Source organism: Sinocyclocheilus grahami, unplaced genomic scaffold (assembly GCF_001515645.1).
Source record: "Sinocyclocheilus grahami isolate Dianchi unplaced genomic scaffold, SAMN03320097.WGS_v1.1 scaffold55.1, whole genome shotgun sequence".
Taxonomy (NCBI): Eukaryota; Metazoa; Chordata; class Actinopteri; order Cypriniformes; family Cyprinidae; genus Sinocyclocheilus; species Sinocyclocheilus grahami.
Genome location: NW_015505234.1, coordinates 2,094,129 through 2,116,037, shown reverse-complemented (window position 1 = coordinate 2,116,037; position 21,909 = coordinate 2,094,129). Strand labels below are relative to the sequence as shown.

The following is a 21,909-nucleotide window of genomic DNA, read 5'->3' as shown; positions in this document are numbered from 1 at the left end:
ATGCTGATATATGATTGATATAGAATTTGAATTAGCAGACAAGCCTAATAAAAACAATGCGGCGTAATAGCGCATTTACACCAGCAGATGGGATCATTGTCCATAACCAGTCATGCTGTCCGGAAGACAGATGTAAATATTTTCACGACGTAAACAGACAATCTCTGTACCCATCTTCTACTGTCGTCCACCGCTAGAAACACTCAGTTTTTCTCTGAATAACCTAATCTTCGAAACAGCATTCATCCTACCTGTCAGAAGACCATGCGAGGTTGTCGTTGACTGCATTCTGTCTTTATTTATTTATTTATTTATTTATATATTTATTGTAAAGCAAACAGCGATTGCTAGGGTGTGATAGGCTATTCATAGCTTATACATCACTGCTCTGTCGGCGAGTGAGTTGGTGTAGTCTACGGATCAGATTGCTCCTGTTTGAATTTCTCGTTTTACTGCCGAGAAGCCAGCTATTAGGATTAATCATGCAAAAAAGGAGGAAGCCAGAGCCGATCCAGCTGAACCCAATTCCAGACGGGAACGCTATAAACGGAACCGGGGCCACAGAGTGAGTGGACTTGAGTCTTACGATGTCATTTCATGTCGAACAAGCTTGTTAGAGGACTTCATGAAACCAGAGCTGTTTCATTCATGGATTGTTTGGCTCATTCAGATTATGGTTTGACTCTAACAGGCTGCTTAATAGATTTGGCATTGCTAGATCTGCTTGGATTGGGCATTAAATTGGTATTAGTATGGATATTTTTGAGGGTGTGTTGATTCTGAGTGTCAACTGAATTATAAAGCCCACGAATGAATTGTAAACTAAAGGTGATTATTATAAGTTGACTTACATAGTGCCAAATATGGGTCATTTTGCGAAATGGGTGCCTTTTTAAGTTTGATAAAGTGATTTTTAAAGTAAATATCCATCAGATTTGAAACATTCTATCAAATAATCTCGTTGAGTGTTATTATTAAATTGTATTGTGCCATCTGAAGATAAATTCATATATTGTAGTATATGTTAGATTATGGCTATGAGATTTGTAACAGGTGTGAGGATAACAAGGTTGACAGTTTTACAGTTTTAGCCATTGTGCTCGAGTTCATGATACTAAAAAATGTGTGTGTGTTTATGTGTGTCAAAACACCTTAATTCTAACAAGAAATGAGCACCAAATCAGCATATTAGAAGGATTTCTGAAGGGTCATGTGACACTAAAGACTGGAATAATGACTGCTGCAAAGTCATAGAATAAATTACATTTTAAAATATATTAAAATAGAAAATGGATATTGTAAATTATTGTAATATTTCACAATATTACTGTTTTTACTGTATTTTTGTATCCTTTGTGAGTATAAGCGACTTCTTTTGCCCCAAAGTTACTGGTTTTTTGGGCTGTGCTTAGAAAAATATCTAATTAACAGAAAAAGTTTGTCCCAGTTATTTATCGTTTAAGTAATTTTGTGAGGAAAACAAAATGCATGCTGTTTGTGGAATAACACATATATTGGTGTTGTTTAGTATCCATCAGGTGCACATAAAAGAGCCCACCACTAAGATCAATGAGAATACCTTATCGCATTTGGACAGAGCTGCCAACACAACACTGCTCTCCTCTGTAGTATATTGTCCAGACATAAAGGCCCAAGATAAAGTATTATAGGAGCAGAACTGGAGAGATAAAGTACCTGAAGTTGTCCGTGTGTTTACAATTTGTAGAGGCCAAAAATCCATGTAGTGTGTTTTGTAGTCTCTAATGTAAAAGAGAAATGTAAATGAATGTGTTATCATTCTCTGAGCCCAAGTATAATCATCCAGTTTACCTCAATATGTGATTATTAAGGATTTTAACTGAACACCAAATATAGATGCAAGTGACGGCAATGTATCGATTTGTTTGTCTGCTTCACATCCCCACATAGATAAGGTGATAGAGCACCACCTCTGTCTGTGCTACCTTCATTTGGCAGGCCTGTGATTTTTCTCCTCTTGAAGCTGAGCCAGTGGTGCATGTCATTGCCTCTTGTTTCGTCGAGCTCACTTGAGAGCTTAGACACTTTTCCCCTCTTGTAGTCTCTCCATTTGGCATTAAGAGACTATTAATTATTTAGGATAAAGTTGCAGTCTTGTATATAGAAGCTGGCTATTATTTGTACATAAATAATGAGTATTAGCTGTGCTATAGTGCCATAGAAGAGGTGTTTGGGAGAATGACAGTAAAGCAGAATTACATTCCTTCCTGGAGAGCAGGACAGGCTGTGGCGAGCTCACTTTGGAATGTGTGTGTGTGTAGCAGTGATTCAATCCTGTGGAAGTCAGTGTTATAGAGAGAGGCTCAGTGGAATGTTAAATACTGTGACAACACTTTTTTCCCAGAAGCCATTGCTTTAAATCTGTCATGGCAAGCCTATTTCAAACAGTGCAGTTAATATATAACCATAAATATAATGATAACAACAAAGAGGAACAATATTGTTGAAATCACTTTCAGAATGATTTTTGATGAACTGATAAACAATAAAAATATGGACAGCCAGTCAGAATCCATCCTGCCTTCAAGAGCTCGAGCATTTAAAGTGGTAGACGACAAAACTGCAGCATGTGGTTATAATACATTGGTGTGGATGATAATATAGTTATTGTTGTATCTTTATAGTTATTGTTCTTGGTGTGAACAGGCCTCAATACAATCATACAGTATGTCACCACATGTACGCTGATGTTCAAAAGTTTCAAAAGTAAATGTTTTTGATAGAAATCTCTCATGCTCACCAAGACTGCATTTATTTGATTAAAAATACAGTAAAAACAGTAATACTGTGAAATAGTATTCTATTTTATTCTATTTTAAAATATAATTTATTCCTGTGATGGTAACGCTGAATTTTCGGCAGCCATTACTCCAATCTTCAGTGTCACATAATCCTTCAGAAATCATTGTAATATTTTGATTTGGTGCTCTTGGTTTCTTATTATTATTGATGTTGAAACAGTTGTGTTGCACAATATTTTTTTGGAAACTGTGATACATTTTCATTTGAATCACTCAAGTGTCAGACTTCAGTTCTGGTGATATAAACATTGTAATATGTTGCTGTCCTTAAAAAAGGTTTCTCTCCAAATGACTAGTAACCTTGTTTTATTTACTTACCAAAGCCAGTTTTCCTTGCATTTGGCATTTGGCACTCAACAATGCTAATTTTGTACCCTGCCAATATTGTTTCATCTTTCTCCATTGGCAGCGGTACGCTATTGTTTCCCACGAGCTCTATGTGGCATTGTGTCTTTTCAAGATTATCAGTAGGAAACCACACAGTGTTACAATGTTACACAATCACACCACACACACCATGGCACCATCTGCTGCTCTCCATTTTACTTAAGAGCGCTGCTGGGTATATGAATGCTGCTATAGTGCATCAAGAAGAGCTTGATAATTCCCAGACTTCCCTATACCTGGTCCCTAATTCTCTTCCTTTATTATGTTTATGTCTGAGATCTGTTAAAATTGTGGATTTACAGGATGACAGCACGGATGTATCCATAGGAATGATTTATGGAGTGTAGTTAAATATTGACCACGGAACACAATCTCTGGTTTTGTGCTCCTCCCCAGAGAAAAATGGTTTGCTTCTGTCTGACCTCAGCTGATCCTGGTGTTCCCTAGTGTTTACATCCACATTCCAGTGCACAGCATGTGAAGCTGACCGCTTAATTCCTGTGCTTGATCATACTGTATTCACACACCTCTTCAAAAACTCAAAAGAAAAAAAAAGGAAGAGAAGTTGTCATTTTTTTCAAGTGCTGTTCTTGGGCCTTCAAAGGCTTTTCTGGGTTTGAATCTCAAACTATGAGCAGCTTTGCTTTTCATTTTTTAGGAACTTTTTGTATCTTTCCTCAGAAAGAATCTGCCCTTTTTATGTGAACATAATGCTGTATCAAAGGTTAGACTAAATAATTTACTGCGTAGTAGTATTGAATTATTTATTACTTTCATACAAGTTGTTGTAGCATAGCATGCTGTGTTGTCACTACATCCTAAATTAATCGATAGAGTATATGTATTTTTTCCTTTCCTTTTCTATTTTTTTTTTTTTTTTTAACAGTTTCACATTGTATTATGCTCTGTAAATAATAATGTATTGTTATGTTATAAATATTTTTTTAAATTTAATTAATGACTCAAATTTCAAAGATTTTTAAAAATGTTATGAATTGTTTTGGTTAGATGCTCTTCTTGATAATAAATTTGAATTTTAAAAAACAGAATCCAGAACAATTAAAGTGGAAAAAAACTAATTTTTTGGGGGGAAAACAGAAAAATAATAATGAAAAAAATGGCCTTATTCTTGCCTTGCAAACTTAACATTTAATTTCTTCTTCTTCTTTTTTTTGTGTGATGTATTGGTTGGTTATTGAAGACTCATGTGACTAATGACTGCTGAAAATTCAGCTTTGCCATCAAAGGAATAAATAATATTATACAATATATTAAAATTATATATTAAAAAGACAGTTATTTTAAATGGTAATAATATTTCACAGTATTACTGTTTTTACTGTATTTTTGTTCAAATGCAGCATTGCTGTTGCAAATTTATAAACCAATATAGCAAATTATAAATCGGTAATTTATGTTTTGCATCATATCATGTTGTTGTTTTTTTATCAAAAAATATATATTTTTGATCATTTTCAGATAACACTGCAAAATAAAAATAAAAAACTAGTATTGTTTAATAAAATAAAATAAAAACAGTAAATTTTTAACTTGAAATGTTGCCAAAAATGAATTTGAACTACTGGTCTGACTGGGCCAACAGAAAAACTCTGGCAGTAGAGTTCTCTTGTGAGCTTTATATCCTCTGTGGCTCTTCACACTGATTGAAATCACTCAGGAAATGGCCTCCTACATGCAACACAAGGTTTGAGTTGTGAAGTATTTTTCTCCACTCTGGCATCTTCTGCGCCCTTCACCATTATCACGTCTCCACCACAGCGTGTCCACGCCACCCACTTACACCCACACAGCAGCCTCGTAACCATGGTAATATCTGGCCTTGCTGTCAAAAATGAAAACACTTCGCCTCATTCTGCATATAGAGGAGACAAAGACATCCTTGGAGTACTTGTGCTTTTCTCATCCACCTGAGTTGTGGCGTCTATCCTGGAGCGAAACATGTTGCGATATTTTGCAGACTGATCAGCACGCTTTGATGTTAATTTATGTGTGAGTGTCACTTGTTGTGGACAGAAACATTGCTCAAGAGCAGGACAACATGTTTTACATCTGAATTGGCTCAGTGTTTAAAAGCCCTTGAGGCTCACGGTGGTCTTGAAACATTCATTTGGAGATAATAAAGCATGAGAAACACCCACATCACAGATGTTTGCAACATGTGTGGCACCAAAAGCTGGAACACGAGCTGCAGGAAACCTAAGATTACGTTTGAATAATTCCTAATTACTAATTGGTATGAATATCTGAATCATAAGACTTTTAGTTGGTTCATTCGAGCACACAAGAAGATTCATTTATGATAAGAAGATCCCACCTGGTAAATGCAGTTATGCAACAGTGAAGAACGGAGTGGTGTTGGAGGAGATGGAGAGCGGAGGGTCATGGAAGTTCACTCTTCCAGCAGAAAGCTAAGGAAATACATCACCATGACAACAGGGCCAAGGGAACGGCTCTCATGCTTAGAGGAACTCCCAGTTTCTTCAGACAGAGCTTTAGGAAGAAGATGTTATAAAGCCTTCCCACCACTTACGCACACATTGTACAATAACCTATTCAATATTCCTACATGTTTTCTGCCTTAAGGATGGGAATATGTTTCAGTATGCAAGAGCTTTGGCTTCTACTGATCACAAGTGAGAAATTCTTGTTGTAGACATCTTAATGTATAATATAAAGCAAGCCTAAGACTGTAGCAGTGTTATTTTAGTATTATTTATATACTATTGTAGTATTTATTAATATTTTGAAGGAAGTTTTTATTTTTTAGTAATTGTTTTAGTAATTGTACTATTGTACTATTGTCATTTATTTTGGGGTCAAAGACGTTAAGATGTCCGCATCAAAAGAAATGTACAAAAGTGATTATATATCCATAGAAAGCACATTAAATGTAAGTAAAGTGTCTACTTTTAAGGTTTCAAATACGTTTTTGGAGAATAAAATGTCAAAATTTGGTTTAAATAATGTTAAATTGTCATTCAGTGTAACACAATATTTATGTGAAAATTCAAACAACATGATTATTCTGACTTGTACATAAAATATATAAAAGAATAAGGGAGCATATAACATTTTTATTGTGTTTTAAATTAGTAAAAAATCATTTCTGACCAATGGGCAAAACCTAGGATAGTGGCAAATGTAAAAAAATTAAATTACAACTAATTAGTGTTTGAGGTGAAAGTAATTAGTCTTTTAATATGTTATAAATTGATTTTTGTTGTAAATATGCCTGACAAGATTGTTACACTGAATGACATTTTAGTGGGTGTCTTCTGTAAATCAGGGGAAAATGTATGATATTTATGTTTTGCTCTGTGAAACAAAAACAAAATTGCAATTAAATTAAACAGAAAACTTTTTTTTTTAAATTTGGGAAAAACAACAACAATTTGAAGCAGTATTTTTCGTCTTTGACCCTTTAAAAAAAATTATTTTAGTGTTAATCATTTTAGTACATCAACCTCAGCTTATTTTATTTTAGCTCAAGGCAATATTTCAATTTTTATTTACATTTTTTATGCAATATTTTTTATATTATTTTCAAAGAATTTCGGTTAACTAAAATGTTTTTAATAGTTTTTTGTTAACAATAACAACACTGGACTGTAGTTTAAAAAATGACACAAGTGTTAGTGACTATGTATTTTTGTCCTATTAATTTATTAAAAAACATTAAATATGTCATGCATACATACAATGACTTAAATACACATTCTGTGATATGCATGTTTACTGATTTCAAATTCATTTTGATATTTTTTAAAGGGGCATGAAGTAAAAATGGTAAGGGTGATACAACTGTCCTGATACTGTAATTTATAAAAAAGAATTTTGAAAGAAATGATTGAATAGAAAACCTTATTAAATAATTTAGCATAATTATCTCTTAGGAAAAATATTATTTTAACAAAATTGCTTCACTGATTATTAATATTGGAAACGTTCACTTCACAGCGAGGAGCCCTGTAGACCCTCAAGGCTGTGTTGATGTGTACTGCAGATTTATCCATTTAGTTTCATCACGTTACAAATTAAATGAATTTTTCTGTCTGTGTTTGTGTTAGAACAAATCTGGAAGCTCTGCAGAAGAAACTGGAAGAACTGGAGCTGGATGAGCAGCAGAAGAAACGCCTGGAGGCTTTCCTCACCCAGAAGCAGAAGGTCGGAGAGTTAAAAGATGATGACTTTGAGAAGATTTGTGAGTTGGGTGCAGGCAATGGAGGAGTGGTCTTCAAGGTCTTACACAGACCCTCAGGCTTCATCATGGCCAGGAAGGTAAGTTATGATAATGCAAACTGCTACAACCAGGGTTGGTGTTAGTCTCAGCTTCAAGCGTGCAAGAAAGGTCACTGAAGTCCATTGATTGTCATTACCAGCCTTGAATCAATCGGATGCAGTTTTAGAGCTGCTTGCCTCAGAGCCAGTGCTACTTCTATCTCTCGAAGGCATCAGCTATTCATGCCATCATGTCTTTTTATAGATTGGAAGAAGTTAGACATTACAGCAATAAGGAATGACATTCTGTTCTTCGCATGCAGAATGGATCCTGTGACAATTATTGCACATGCAATGCATGTAGTGAAGCTATCTGCACTTGACTCAATAGTTCTTCCTTTAGAGTCAAATGACACTTTTCCTAACAAACTTGTACAAGAAAGAAATCTACTTTTTAAGCCAAATTACCACTAGTCCACTACATAGGGTGATGAAATATATCATTCTTAGTACAAGACCACCCAAGGAAGAAAACAAGCTGAAGTTCAGCCAACACACAAACTCCAAACAGCTCATTTACAGCATACATGCAACAAAGAATTGACAGTTTGCATGCAGAGAAGCAACTCCTTGTCAGCTAACTATAAAATGCAGACTCCCTGGCAATTACAGAGAGAAGCTCTGCCTGGTACCGAGAGAACTTAATGAGGCTTTAGCATTATCCTTTGCACTGCACTTATAAAGACAAAATCAAAACATGGTAAACATCAGTATGAATGTAAAAACATCAATATAAAGTAAAAATATGCTAAAGTTTCTTCAATTTCAGCGGTTAATTTTTCTTTGAAAAGTAATACATTTCCACCTTTTTTCTTCTTGTAATATAGTCCTCTTTGTCTTATTTTCATGCAGTTGATCCACCTAGAGATCAAGCCAGCAATAAGGAATCAGATCATCAGAGAGCTGCAGGTGCTGCATGAGTGTAACTCTCCCTACATAGTGGGCTTCTACGGTGCTTTCTACAGTGATGGAGAGATCAGCATCTGTATGGAGAACATGGTACTGTCCTCTCTCAGAGGAATATGAGTGTTTACCTATCTCTCTCTCTCGCTCTCTCTCTCTCTCTATATATATATATATATACAGGTTTATGTACTGGTATATATGTACAAATATACTATATACACACTACTGTTTGATAATTTGAGGTCAGTAAGATTTTTAAAGAAATTATTACTTTTAATCAGCAAGGATTCATAAAATTGACAGTAAAGACATTTAAAATGTTTAGATTTATATTTAAAATAAATGCTGTTCTTTTGAACTTTCTATTCATCAAAGAATCCTGAAAAACGACCATGTTTCCACTAAAATATTCAGCAGCACAACCGTTTTGAACACTGATAATAATTATAGAAAGAAATATATTTTACATACATTAAAATAGAAAACCAGAAAAAACTACAGTATTATTGTTTTTACTGTATTTTCTATCAAATAAATACAGCATTGGTGAACATAAGATACTTCTTTCAAAAATATGTTTGTATTTCATTTCATCATTCCATTATCCTTAAAAACACTGCCTTTGCTTTTATAGGTGCTCTGTAAGTATTGCTGAATATTTCTCCATCAAAAATCTTTTACTGTAGGATGGTGGCTCGCTGGACCAGTGCCTGAAAAAAGCAGGCAAGATCCCAGAACAAATACTGGGCAAAGTTAGCATTGCGGTTGGTATCTCTGCAACCTTTCTTAACAATATCCCCAATGGTCTCTTATGGACTGTTTCCAGAAGGCAAGGCTGAAGCACAGTGCTTAATGTTTATGGACCTGTTTCCTTTCCATTCATGCAGGTGATAAAAGGCCTGTCCTATCTGCGGGAGAAACACAAGATTATGCACAGAGGTGACTGGTGTCATGTTAACTCGAACTGATATCTGTTCAATTAATTTTTCTGTTGACACTGTATTTACTGAAGGGAAGACCTTGTCCTTGTCTTGCAGATGTAAAGCCATCTAATATACTGGTGAACTCGCGTGGTGAGATCAAGTTGTGTGACTTTGGTGTGAGTGGACAGCTCATTGACTCCATGGCCAATTCGTTTGTGGGCACCAGGTCCTACATGTCTGTAAGTTTACATTCCCAACAAAAATACTAATTCTAGCAAATCATCTCACTAAAATCCCATTAAATTATCTTTAAAAATTACCCATTATATATTTGTTTATATATTATTTTAAAAAATGATCCATGTTAATATAATATGTATATAATATATGTTAATATAATACATATAATTAAAGGCATATACACAGTTGCGGTCAGAATTATTAGAAGGCTGTGAAATAAATCTGCATTGTTCAACCTTTTGATCTTTCATTTAAAAAAACTCACAAAAATCTAACCTTTCATTGAAGTAAAACAATTAAAAATGGGAAAATCTCATTATGAAATTAAGGGTTTTCTCCAATACTGGCTGGCCACAATTATTGGCCCACTTTTATTTAATACTTTTTGCAACTTCTGTTTGGCAAGATAGCAGCTCTGAGTCTTCTCCTGTTATGCCTGATGAGGCTGGAGAACACCTGACAAGAGATCAGAGACCATTCCTTCGTACAGAATCACTCCAGATCTTTCAAATGCCGAGGTGCCTCTCTTCTTCATTTCACCCAGCTCATTTTCTACAGGTTTCAGGCCTGGGACCTGGGATGGCCATGGCAGAACCTTCATTTTGTGCTCAGTGACCCATTTTTGTGAAGATTTCTAGCAGAGGAAGTCAGGTTTTGTTTTTTGTTTTTTATCTGTTGGTATTTGATAGAATCCACAATGACATGTATCTGAGCAAGGTGTCCAGGACATCCAGCAAAAATATAGGCCCACAACAATTTAAAGATCTAGAAGTGGGTAGTTTTTTTTATACCTGTGAATCCCTTTAAACCCATCTCATGTGTGCCAAAAAGCTCTTTTCTAATCTGTTTGCACCTGTTTGAAATCCCAGTAGTGTCTGGCTACTGAATATGCTGGAGTTTGTTTCCAAGCAAATGTTTCTTTTAGGGCTTCTGATGCCAAGACTCAACTGATTTCTGAAGTTTTCCAACTGTGATCCTTGGCCACTCAAACTATCCTCCTTGCCGTGCATTAGGACAATATAGACATACACCCTCTTCCAGGGAGATTCGTAACATCTCCAGTTGATTGCAACTTCTTAATTATTGCCCTGATGGTGGAAATGGGAATTTTCAATCATTTAGCTATTTGCCTACAGCCACTTTCTATTTTGTGAAGCTCAACAATCTTTTGCTGCACATCAGAACTGCAGTATATTGTTTGATTTTATTCATTCTGATGAATAATTAAGGGAATTTGGCCTTTGTGTTATCTCATATTTATACTCCTGTGAAACAGGAAGTCATGGCTGGACAATTTCATGTTCCTAGTCACCCTGGTGAGTTAAAAATGAAATGTAAATCAGCCACAACATTAAAACCACTTACAGGTGAAGAGAAATTATTATATCATTACAGTGGCACCTGTCAAGGGGTGGGATATATTAGGCAACAAGTGAACAGTCAGGACATGTTCAGAGGTCTTGTGGAGTCCATGCCTCGCCACATCAGAGCTATTTTGGCAGCATGAGAGGACCTACACAATATTAGGCAGGAGGTTTTAATGTTCTGGTTAATCAGTGTATATACTTTTAAAAAATCCTTTATATTTTCTAGATCTTTTGACAGTTTAATACTTCAGCCAGGACTTGATTCCTTGGATGTTTGATTTGGAGTATCTCTGGGCGGTTATCTGTTTGTTCAGGCTCCTGTTTTTCATCACATTGCTTCCTGTATGATAATATTAATTTCCTCACTCTTATGATCCTCCTCCTTTTATCTCTGTGTCCATCTGTAGCCCGAACGCCTTCAAGGGACTCACTACTCTGTCCAGTCTGACATATGGAGCATGGGTCTCTCTCTGGTGGAGATGGCCATCGGACGCTTCCCTATCCCACCACCTGATGCCAAAGAGCTGGAGCAAATCTTTGGTCAGCCCCTTGAGGGGGACCCCTCGCCCAGCGATGCCTCCCCTAAACCCAGGCCCCCTGGTCGACCCGGCAGCTGTGAGTGTCTTTGTTATCCTGTAGGCAAGAATGTGGGAATGCTTGGAGAAACTGATCAGTTATGTTAGAGTTATTTCTGAGAATATAGTAATCATTACATAATAAAGTGGATTTTTTAAATCTGTTTGTCTTTTCAGCATTCGGTCCAGACAGCAGACCTCCCATGGCTATATTTGAGCTGCTTGACTATATTGTCAATGAAGTAAGCTTTCAGTGGTACTTAACGTTTTATGGCAGATAATTAATTAAAGTGAGGATTTATTGGCTGTTTCACTTAGACTTAATGGAGCGGTTTCTCTTTTTTCAGCCACCTCCCAAGCTACCAAGCATCTTTGGAGCAGAATTTCAAGACTTTGTTAACAAATGGTAAGCAAAAACTGCACTGTAGCTCACCTAGAAGAGCATAGTGCATGTAATGCCAAGGTCATGGGTTTGATTCCCAGGCAACTGGCATACTGATAAAAATGCAGAGTGAAGTGAAAACTCCTTTGGATAAAATCATCTTCTAAATGCACAAATTCTTCTTCAGTGGTGCTTGCTGCCCCATCTAGTGGTTGAACTAAAACCAGTTTGGAAACTGTTGCTGTACTGTAGAGCCCCTAAATGGACATGGTGATGGGAGAAAAGAAATTATAGCAAAGCTTTTGTTACCCAATAAATGTTGCAATTTTTTTGTGTTTTCTCCCAAAAGTATTGCATTTCTCCGAAAGAGTTGGTGGTTGCGCCGAAATTTTCTTTGATTATTTTTTTAGATGCTTTCTTGGGGAAACTTTGCGTTTGCTCATAAAACTTTTATGAGAGAACGCAGTTTCTCGGGGGAAATGCAAAACTTTTGCAAGAGAACGAAAATTAGAGTCCCATCTAATATTTTTTTCCATCACCATGTCCTCTTAGGGTCTCCGTACTAGACAGACCATTGTATTGACATTTTTAATCCTGTTGCTCATTGATTTTCCGTGTTTTGCGCAGTTTAATCAAAAATCCAGCAGAAAGAGCAGACCTCAAGCAACTGATGGTAGGAACAATTATTTTCTAAAAATATATTTTTCCTATGAATGCACCTCTAATAATTTTTTTTCAGGTCCATCCCTTCATAAAGAGCTCAGAGGCAGAGGAGGTTGACTTTGCTGCTTGGTTATGCAGTACCATTGGGCTAAACCAGCCAGCAACTCCAACTCACAGTGTGGGAATGTGAGAGCAGCCATCTTTTTCTATGCCAACCATTTAGTGTTTCTTCACCTGCAACATCTCCAGTTCCACCCTGCCAGTTAGTCCAGAGGCCAACAGCAAACTACTGCCTCCACAATACACCCCTTCTTATTTTAGATGTTGTCTTGAGTATTAACAAGCATACTGCTGTAATTAACGATGCATAATGCCTCCGTTAGGTCGCTTCAAATCTGTTCTGCCAAATATTTGTGGTTAAATGCTTTGATAGCATCCTTAAGACCCATATTACAAAAATGTTCATTTTTTATAACAAAATCTAATTTTAATGTTGATTGCAAAAGTTTTCAAAGGCTGAAATTACACCGCAAAAACTTAAATGTTAGGGATCCTCCTAAATGTCAACTTGCTGTGATCATGTTATACTTTTTAAACTCTTAGTTCTAAGGTTTTTGGCTGCACTCAGCTACCCCTGAAGTGGTTATATTATTTCAATGTTTTGGGTTCTGCTTTATTTCAATGGTGAATTTACAGCCTTTAACTCACAAAGTGAGAAAATCAATCATAACTTATACAAACTTGTATATTATAATAAAATATTTATTTAACAGATGACAACTGATGGACTGTGGCAGTGCTTAAGTGGTATGCAGTTGATTAAAAAGGAGAGATTTATCCATTTTCAACAGCTGTTTTATTTGAAAATTATTTGGGAACTCCATAGTCTGTTCATGAGCTCTAAGCTTGAGCTGGAGCAGGAGCAGCTGCAGGCTTCTTGGCCTTGGTTTTCTTCACAACCTTCTTCTTCTTGGGTTTCAGCATCTTGGCCTTGATCTGCACAAAATGTACAGATTTAGAAATTGCTTAGCGTGTTATCAGACTATAGTGACACTTATGGGTCATGAGGGTACTTACGTCAGGGTTGTGTGCCAGGATAGCACGGCGACGGGCTGTCTTGGCATAGGGGTTGAGCTTCATCATCACTCTCAGGTTCTTCAGAGGGTTCTTCTTGAGCACTCTGCGATTAATCTTGCGTCTGCAATTGTATAAACACTGTTACTCTACAAGATTTTTTTATTTGTCACATACATGGTTATATATATATACACACATACACTTGTACCGTAGACAAAAAAAAAAGCAAGATGGCTCAGGACTTACAATCCTTAATCAGAAACACGGGTCTGAGGTAGGAATCTCATCATTGCAATTATGTTGGCAATATAGGAGGTCAAAGAAACCAAAACTTACTTAGCAGGACGAAGTGCCTTCTGGACCTCCTCGCTCTTCAGGATTCTGTGCAGATCTGTGTTGTTCATTTTGTGCATGGGCAAGCTGGAACATGAGAAGGCAGTAAGTTAATGCTCAATATCTACAAATTTTAAATATCTAGGTGTGCATCTGAACAAGTGGGGTTTCAGACCACTGTATTTTTCACTCAGAACTTCTATTATGATCATTGTGTTCATAAACACGGACAGAGTATAAGCTCATCACTGTTGTTCAAGGCACAAGCAGACAAGGTTAAGAACGAAGGGTAAGGGAACTCACTTGTAGTCAACTTTAAGGGAGGAGGCTTTGCGCCAAGTGCCATAGAGGTCATCAAGTTTGCGGAATGCACCCTCAGTCCAAATGCAAAAGCGTCCAATGTGTCCACCTGGAGCAAGCTTCAACAGGTCCAGTCTGCTCACGGACTGCAGTGTGATGCCTGGAAAAGAAACCTCATGGTTAATCATTTTGCAATCACCTAGATCCAACAATTTTTTTTGTGTTATCAGTTAGGGATCAGAGCTTCCACTGAAATCATAGGATTCATTAACACGGACCAGAAGTGGATATCATCATGTTTAAAGTGTGTTCATGTGAAGTAACCGCAAAATACAAGATCACTTCTCGTACCAGGGATGTTTCTGAAAGCCCGTGTCACACCGTTGTCTTCGTTGTAGATGATGCATGGTCCCTTACGCTGGATACGCCTTCGGTTCCTCATCTTACCCTTACCGGCACGCATACGCTGAGAAGCATAAACCTAGAGACCAGAAATATGCATCAAAAAGAGTTCATGTTGGTAAAGCATTTGATGTAAAAGACGTAAAAACATTTTCAGTCAGAGTTTGACAGTAGCTCACCTTCTTGATGTCGTTCCATGCCTTAAGCTTCTTCAACAGAAGCACAGCCTCCTTAGTCTTCTTGTATCCCTCAACTTTATCATCAACAACAAGTGGGACCTCAGGAATCTCCTCAATGCGGTGACCTGAAACATTTGCTATCTGTTACAAGTCAGGAAAACCAAAAAAAAAAAAGTTTAAATGTAATATCAAATATTCTATATTGACTGCTGTGCTCAGCCTTCGAAAGGGAAACACCAACTGTTTGGTTCAGCCCTTCTGCAAACTGAGGTTTCTCTTGCACTGAATTGACAGCAGAATGCCAATAGGTGGCAGCCCACATCATATATACAGTGCACACAGGCACTGTAATTATAAGGGCTCCAGGGAAACCCCAACTAGTAGAAAATGAAAGGACTACGAAGCTCTGGACACAATGTGTTCACTCACCTTTGGCCATGACCAGGGCAGGCAGAGCGGAGGCAGCCAAGGCAGAGCAGACGGCATAACGCTTCTGGTTAACGTTAACCCTGCGGTGCCAACGGCGCCAGGTCTTTGTGGGGGCAAACATGCGGCCACCACGACACATCTACAGTGAAGTCAAGGGTTAACATTTCACACGAAAGACCTGTCCACACAAAGGTGAATATTCTGTGCGAATATTTGATGCAATAAGCATCTTGATTTGGATCAACTGCTGTGACGTTCTCTTCATAGAAAGCTGTTCTAATCTCTTTTCCAATACACTGCGAAGAAAACTGGCCAACGATTTGTGCTTTGTCACATGCCAAGAGCTGTTGCCGTTATATACAATTCGGCAGCATTCACGAACAGACTATTTCGTGAACAGCAGAGGAAGAATCCTGAACTTTTTACTCTGGTCTAAACAAAAACTAAAAATCAAGTTTTTATACTGAACATTTCTGTTTGTGTGAACAGGCCTTAATTTTTAAGTATATATCAGTGACCCGGCTCAGACTTCATATTCATCAACCTTCCACACCAGCATGAGACAGCAGGCAACTGTCGCTGTGCGTAGAGTAAGACGCAAATTACACCATCACAGCAAGGGTTGCTTATAATCAAGATTTGACAAGTTGTTAAAGTAAATATTGCGATAGTTCAGGATACATTTCCGAAAGCACCCTGTCCGGAGCGGTGGGTGCCACCACCACGCACACGGGGGATACGGGCAACAGCTCTTCCTGTGCCCCAGGACTCAGCACTGGTCTGGTGACCTGAAACGACACATTTTCGAGTTATATTTGATCATGTCATAACATAGTAAAATATATCACAAACAAATGCTTCTCAGAACTTCCAGCATAATCAGTTGTCAGAAACACGGACCTCGAAGTGGAATATAATCATTGAAATGATGTTGCAACACTGCAGATTTAAAACGACTCACCGGCCAGTTCACTGACAGCGTAGGGCTGGCGCTTGTTCTTGCGCATGTTGGTATGCACAAAGTTCACAACATCAGGACGGATGGGAGCCCTGAACACTGCAGGCAGAACCACATTTTTGCCAGATGTCTCTCCTTTCTCGGAGTAGACCGAGATTAATGGTCGGGCACAAGCCTAAATCAACAAAAACAGAAATATGAATGACTTCTGATATCTCCATTTACAAGTTCATTCATCAATTACAACACTGAATCTTGCTCAGTCTCTGTTTTCATCAACCTTCTGTGCCAGCATGAGACAGCAGGCAACTGTCACTGAACACAGAGTAGGACGCAAATTACACCATCACAGCAAGAGTACCAGATACAAAAAAACAAAGGTGAAAATAATTTAGCTAGAGAGGAAATTGCTGTAAATTAAAGTGATAGTTAAGTGTAAAATCAAAACGGTGCTATTATTTACTTATCCTAAGGTTGCTCTAACTGTTATGTTATGTAATTTTCCTTTTTACTATCATGAGAATTAATAAAAGACAGTTATTTTAAAGTGAACGATCACTTCAAAACTTGTCTACTGTACACCTAAACTGAAGTGCCTGCGTTCATACGTAAAACTAGGCCGCAACACGCAAGCTGACATTTCCAACTATGTCCTTACATATGATCTTAAGGCTGATAACTTCTGTTTAGGTAACACATCAGGGTTTATAAAAGAACGGAATAGTATTACTTTAAAATCGCATTTGAATTTCAAGGTAATAACCACTAAACGGAGTCAGCTGCCAAATCATGACCACACGTGTATACACGCCGCGCTGGATCAAAATGGCTCCCGAGAGCCGCTGTAGTGCGAGCATAGTGGCTAAGCTGTAATATTTTCATCCAAAAACTATCAAGTGATGACCTATATGAACGTAAAACAAAATAGCGAAGAGGCTTTATTAAAAACGCGCTTAAAGCGGTGAAAAAGACATTCACTGTGCTCACCATTATTGTAAGTTTTCACGGCTCGCCAGGAACCACGCTCCTAACTCAATGGCGGCCACGGAAGAAAAGGAAGAATGAAACACGCCTCCGGCACTTGCATATCCATCCGACATATGTCACTTCCGCCCAAGTCTGTGCTTAATTTAAGTCAAAAGCTTACTTTTATAAACATTATCTGGATTTAATTATAACATTATTTTGCATCATTCATTATTTTAATGACAATGAATTGCAACAAGAGACATGCGATAAAATAATAAACGTGGCAGCATGTTTTGGCACTATTTAAGTAGTGGAAGCTGGCGGATGGGTCATATGGATCTACTTTCAGTACTTCATTCAAATATTTACAAATGTTGGATTTTTTTTAGCATTTCATTAATTTCATCTTTCTTTAAAATAATATTGTAAAAAAATTAATTAAAACATTTTGAATATTAATTTTTAACAAGAATAGGTGTGGCAAAAGGAGGCTTGCGACGTAACCCTCGTGATGTAACGTTACATTAGGCGTGCTGTAATCAAATTGTTTTGAATCCTGTACGTTTTTAATTCAAACGGATAGTATTTATTACTTATATCTATATTTTGTTTTAAAACGAGGGGAATGGGATCCAAAATAGTTTCGGACGCCAACGCATTTGTTAAATTTCTGAAGTGAGTTATTGAACCTTTCTTTTCTGTTACGATTGACTGAACTTGAATAACTGGCAGATCTGTCATGTTTTGCTACGTACAGTATGTTATATTTGTGTAAATGATATGTTTATCTTGGTTTTCTTTCCTTGCTTGTTTTAGGTTGTGTCAAGATGAAAATAAAGAGAACTGCACGTATATGGTAAAACTAATATGGATGCAGATTTAATAGAAAAGATGTTCAGTCATGCGTGTTGAAATGTATTTAGTTATTTCAGGATGATATTTCAGTACTACTGGTGGAGAAGGAAGAACTTTTGCACGACATAATCAGTGGAAATCAGCCTATCTTTGTCTGTGAGAAAGCAGTAAGTCAGTTTGTGATGGCCCCCATATCATGTGCTATTCTTATTTACAATAAACATGATATCATTTGTGAACCTATTTAATTAAAAGCAACCAAAGTGTGAGCCAGAAGCTACAGAGACTACAGCTGACACCAGTGTTGTGGAAGATACACTCTTTAAAGTGGAGCAAGATCTAGGGCCTCAGCCTCTCTCTGTCATGAAAGCTAGGTGAAAGAAGCTGCTTGTTGCAGTATAGTATGATTGAAGAATTATTTTTCCCTTACTAAGGCTGAGCACACAAATTAAGAATTATTTTTACTCACTTTCTTTAACTAGGCAGCTGTTGTCGTGGTACTCCATGGCTCATAACCCCAACATGCCCTGGGTTGAAGCCCCAGGGACTCTGCACCCTCTCTGGGTCCGTTGTGACAAATCGGACCCATGTGCCACAGTCTGGCGTGGAGTAGAAACTGTCTACAGTGGGAACAAAACCAGTGGTGTCAAACTGTATACAGTCAGCTGCAAAGGTAGTAGTCCTCAAATATTACTGATGCATTACTTAAAGAGAAAAGTACCCTTAAAGAGATTACTCTTTGTAAACATAGTGTTCTGCAGGTCCAACAGGAGATGAACCCTCTTTCACCACATTGGATGAGCTTAAAAAAGAGCATGAGAAAAGACACCATTCCTCTACAGTAAGACTTTTTTGCCATTTAGCTCCTATAGTTTTCTCAGCGTTATGTGTCTGTTAAGATACTTATCATTTTTTTTCAGGTTGCAACCAAAGGCTATGCACAGTACAACCTGTTTTGCTCCTTAAAAGAGGAGAGCATGATGTTTGAGTCCCAGAGCAGAGTAATAGCGAGTCTCACATGGAACAATGTGGAGAAAGTCTTGGAGTGTCCTCCCTTGTCTTCTAAAGCATCTCTGGTCAGCAACAGTGCCACATCTAGTTGCCTTTGACACTTTAGTCCCAATTAATCAGTTTTGATCATACTGCCTATTGAGATCATTTTTTTGTTTATCTTTTTTTTTGTGCTATTTACAGAATATTAAAGTCACAGTTGGAGACATAAGGAGTCCATTGTATCAGACCTATAGAGAGATGGAGTTCCTTCTGGTAAGTGTTGGAAATACATTGTGTTTAAGTAAAAACAGTGCAATTTTAGTGTACTGTACTATTATGTTTTATTGATGTGAATTAGATTGTGTTTTTATATTTTTAGGTGTCATTTTAATTTTAGTTAAAGGTTTTAGTCATTTTTTTTATGACAATTCTACTTAACTTTAATTTAATTTTAGTTGTTGTCATTTTAGTATTTCAACTTATTTTAAGTCTCTTTTTCATTTAAGCATTTTAAGTTTAAGTCTGTCATCTAATAATTATATTTTATGTTGTTTCAGCTTTATTTCAATTAATGAAATGTATTTTAAATAGTTTTAGTTAACAATAACAATGGTTTTCCTGTAATAAAACAATAAATTGATTTATACTAGATAGAGAAATGTTTAACACTATATTATATCATATTATAATTCATATATAATATAATAATTTTCATGTCATCAGCATGTATTGCTTTTGTTTTAAAACATTTGACTAGGCTCTGGCAGAGGGTTTGAGAACAGGAGAAACTGAATGGTTGGAACCAGTGGAGACTCAGTCTGCAGTGGACCTGACCAGAGCACTAATAGAGGGTATAGCAGCTGTAGTGATTACAGTGAGATTAATCCGTTTACTGTATGTACTGTATACATAGCAAGAAAACCACAAATAAATATAAATGCTGCTGATTGTCAGTCCTTGAATTGTTTGCTTTTGAGTGTAGCGTGTGCAGTTCGAGGGAGATTATTTGCTGTGAACCTGTTTTTCTCCCTTATTTTAGAGCTTGAGAATGTTGCACAAGGAGTACCAGGACACACCGCTAAAGCTTCTGAGGTAAATTAATATTATAATATAATATTAACAGCCTAATTCGTCATTCTCTTTCAGTACATAAAGCCAGTATATTGTTAGGAAAATTCTAATTTTGCGTTCCACTAAAGAAGAAAGATTTGGAATGAATGAATAGGTAAACAATGGCAAAAGTTGAATTTATGTGTGAACTATCCATTTGATCATTTATAACAGAAACAAAAAGCTAAGACAGACGCTACAGCAGCCTTCAGCTCAGTGGTGATTGAGAGAGGAGACCTGGACTTTACAGAACAACTGTGGGAGAGGATGAGGAAGAGTAAATATTAGCTTTGGGAATTTTCATGAAATACAGCCAAACATCTTTACTGTAACCAAATTTAATATTTTTTTTCTCATAGGTGTAACTTCATATCAAGACATATCAGAATGCCTGAAAATTGTTGTCAAAGCAGTGAAACTTGGTAAAATCAAACCATGGGTGTTTGCAGCTCCATATCTGTTTTAATGCACTAAAGGTTTTTTTGGTTACCAATTATGTGAATGAATATGATCTAACATTTTTATCTTTGTTCAGCAAATATTTTAAAATGGTGTAATGAGGGTGTTTTTTTCCTTAGATCCACAAAGACAGCAATAGCACTCTCAGTAAGCTGATTCTGCAGTCGTACCAGCAGCAGATAGACACCATGCCTCTCGCTGGCCTCACACCCGCTAATATGCTGCTAGAGCTCGGCCTGGACAAGATCAGGAAAGACTTCATCAACTACCTTGTTGGTACATTAATTTTGAAATTTCAAAATTAAATCTAGCTATTTTTTGGTTTAGAGTTCAATTTATCTGCTGACTAGCTAAATAAGAGTTAATTCTCCTTATTCTTTTTTAGATTTAGGAGAATACTAGCATGTACTGGGGTGGTTTATACATTTTATCTGTAAATTTCAGAGTTACTACTTGGTCACAGAGGTGGACCTGCAGGAGCAGGTGATAAGAGTGAGGAAACTGCACCACCTGCTGGAGATCCTGGGCACCTGCAGCACTTTTATGGAGCCAGATCGGCCTCAAAAATAACACATTTGCAAAACAAAATTCATAAATGCACAGCACAATTTACATTTACAAAATCCGATTCGTAAATTCAAAACACAATTCATAAATACACAAGTAAAAGCATAAATATTTCCCCAAATGCTCACACAAAGGCATCTTACCTAAATAAATGTAAAATGTTTACACAAATATGTATATATAAATTTCTTGAATTAATTTCCTTCACACATTTATGAATAATGGTACTTTTATGTTCAAGTTAGTTCGGGTGGGTTTGGTTCATTTACTGCCTTGTTATAAAAAGTGTGGCTGTCACCGTCATGGAGAGAGATGTGTAGGGGAGGCACTTGGCGACATGGCCTTGCTTGTGTATGTTCTTATTCTGTGTTTAGAATTAAAGGAGAAAGATGACGGCATAGCTCCCTGCTGGAATGTTCTGTGTGTGCGCTCCAGTTCACAGAGACACTCAGGGTTTTGCGGTGTATAGGACGCGAATGTTCACACTCTCCAGTAACCAAAATGTAAAGTCTGTAAATGTAGATTGATATAGTATACTCTATAATTACTATTTTGAAAATTATAACGCATTAAATTACTCCGTTACTAAAAATTTAAATCAAATGTCAGTAACGCGTTACTGCTTAGCACTGTTAATGTGTATTTTTTTATAGTACCGGATTACAATTTCTACAAAATCACATTATGATTTATATC

The 21,909-nt window shown here is 36.9% G+C and overlaps 3 protein-coding genes across 3 annotated transcripts in view; 2 read left to right on the top strand and 1 right to left on the bottom strand.

Annotated features, from left to right (window-relative positions):
- The first annotated feature begins 145 nt into the window (after nt 1–145).
- On the top strand, nt 146–13,430 carry LOC107583767 (dual specificity mitogen-activated protein kinase kinase 1-like). The gene is made up of 11 exons (XM_016270078.1): nt 146–565; nt 7,316–7,526; nt 8,379–8,525; nt 9,119–9,196; nt 9,320–9,371; nt 9,470–9,594; nt 11,370–11,577; nt 11,715–11,779; nt 11,885–11,943; nt 12,547–12,592; nt 12,659–13,430. Exons 1-11 carry the CDS (start codon nt 483–485, stop codon nt 12,770–12,772), a joined length of 1,188 nt encoding a protein of 395 aa, XP_016125564.1. The 5' UTR covers nt 146–482; the 3' UTR covers nt 12,773–13,430.
- Nucleotides 13,423–17,349, bottom strand: LOC107583768 (60S ribosomal protein L4-A-like). The gene is made up of 10 exons (XM_016270079.1): nt 17,248–17,349; nt 16,264–16,435; nt 15,984–16,090; nt 15,303–15,441; nt 14,874–14,998; nt 14,644–14,773; nt 14,296–14,452; nt 13,996–14,079; nt 13,660–13,780; nt 13,423–13,578 (listed from the first exon to the last, which is right to left on the bottom strand). Exons 1-10 carry the CDS (start codon nt 17,248–17,250, stop codon nt 13,483–13,485), a joined length of 1,134 nt encoding a protein of 377 aa, XP_016125565.1. The 5' UTR covers nt 17,251–17,349; the 3' UTR covers nt 13,423–13,482.
- Nucleotides 17,350–17,748: 399 nt separating this feature from the next.
- The window catches only part of LOC107583774 (protein zwilch homolog), a 12,156-nt gene continuing 7,995 nt past the window's right edge, over nt 17,749–21,909 (top strand). Inside the window, exons 1-14 of the mRNA XM_016270086.1 lie at nt 17,749–17,904; nt 18,046–18,085; nt 18,162–18,251; nt 18,340–18,458; nt 18,567–18,757; nt 18,846–18,925; nt 19,005–19,160; nt 19,279–19,350; nt 19,835–19,928; nt 20,117–20,169; nt 20,362–20,464; nt 20,547–20,626; nt 20,766–20,918; nt 21,091–21,194. Of these exons, the coding sequence (XP_016125572.1) occupies nt 17,855–17,904; nt 18,046–18,085; nt 18,162–18,251; nt 18,340–18,458; nt 18,567–18,757; nt 18,846–18,925; nt 19,005–19,160; nt 19,279–19,350; nt 19,835–19,928; nt 20,117–20,169; nt 20,362–20,464; nt 20,547–20,626; nt 20,766–20,918; nt 21,091–21,194 (1,385 nt within the window). The 5' untranslated portion in view covers nt 17,749–17,854. The remainder of the gene's footprint in view (nt 17,905–18,045; nt 18,086–18,161; nt 18,252–18,339; nt 18,459–18,566; nt 18,758–18,845; nt 18,926–19,004; nt 19,161–19,278; nt 19,351–19,834; nt 19,929–20,116; nt 20,170–20,361; nt 20,465–20,546; nt 20,627–20,765; nt 20,919–21,090; nt 21,195–21,909) is intronic.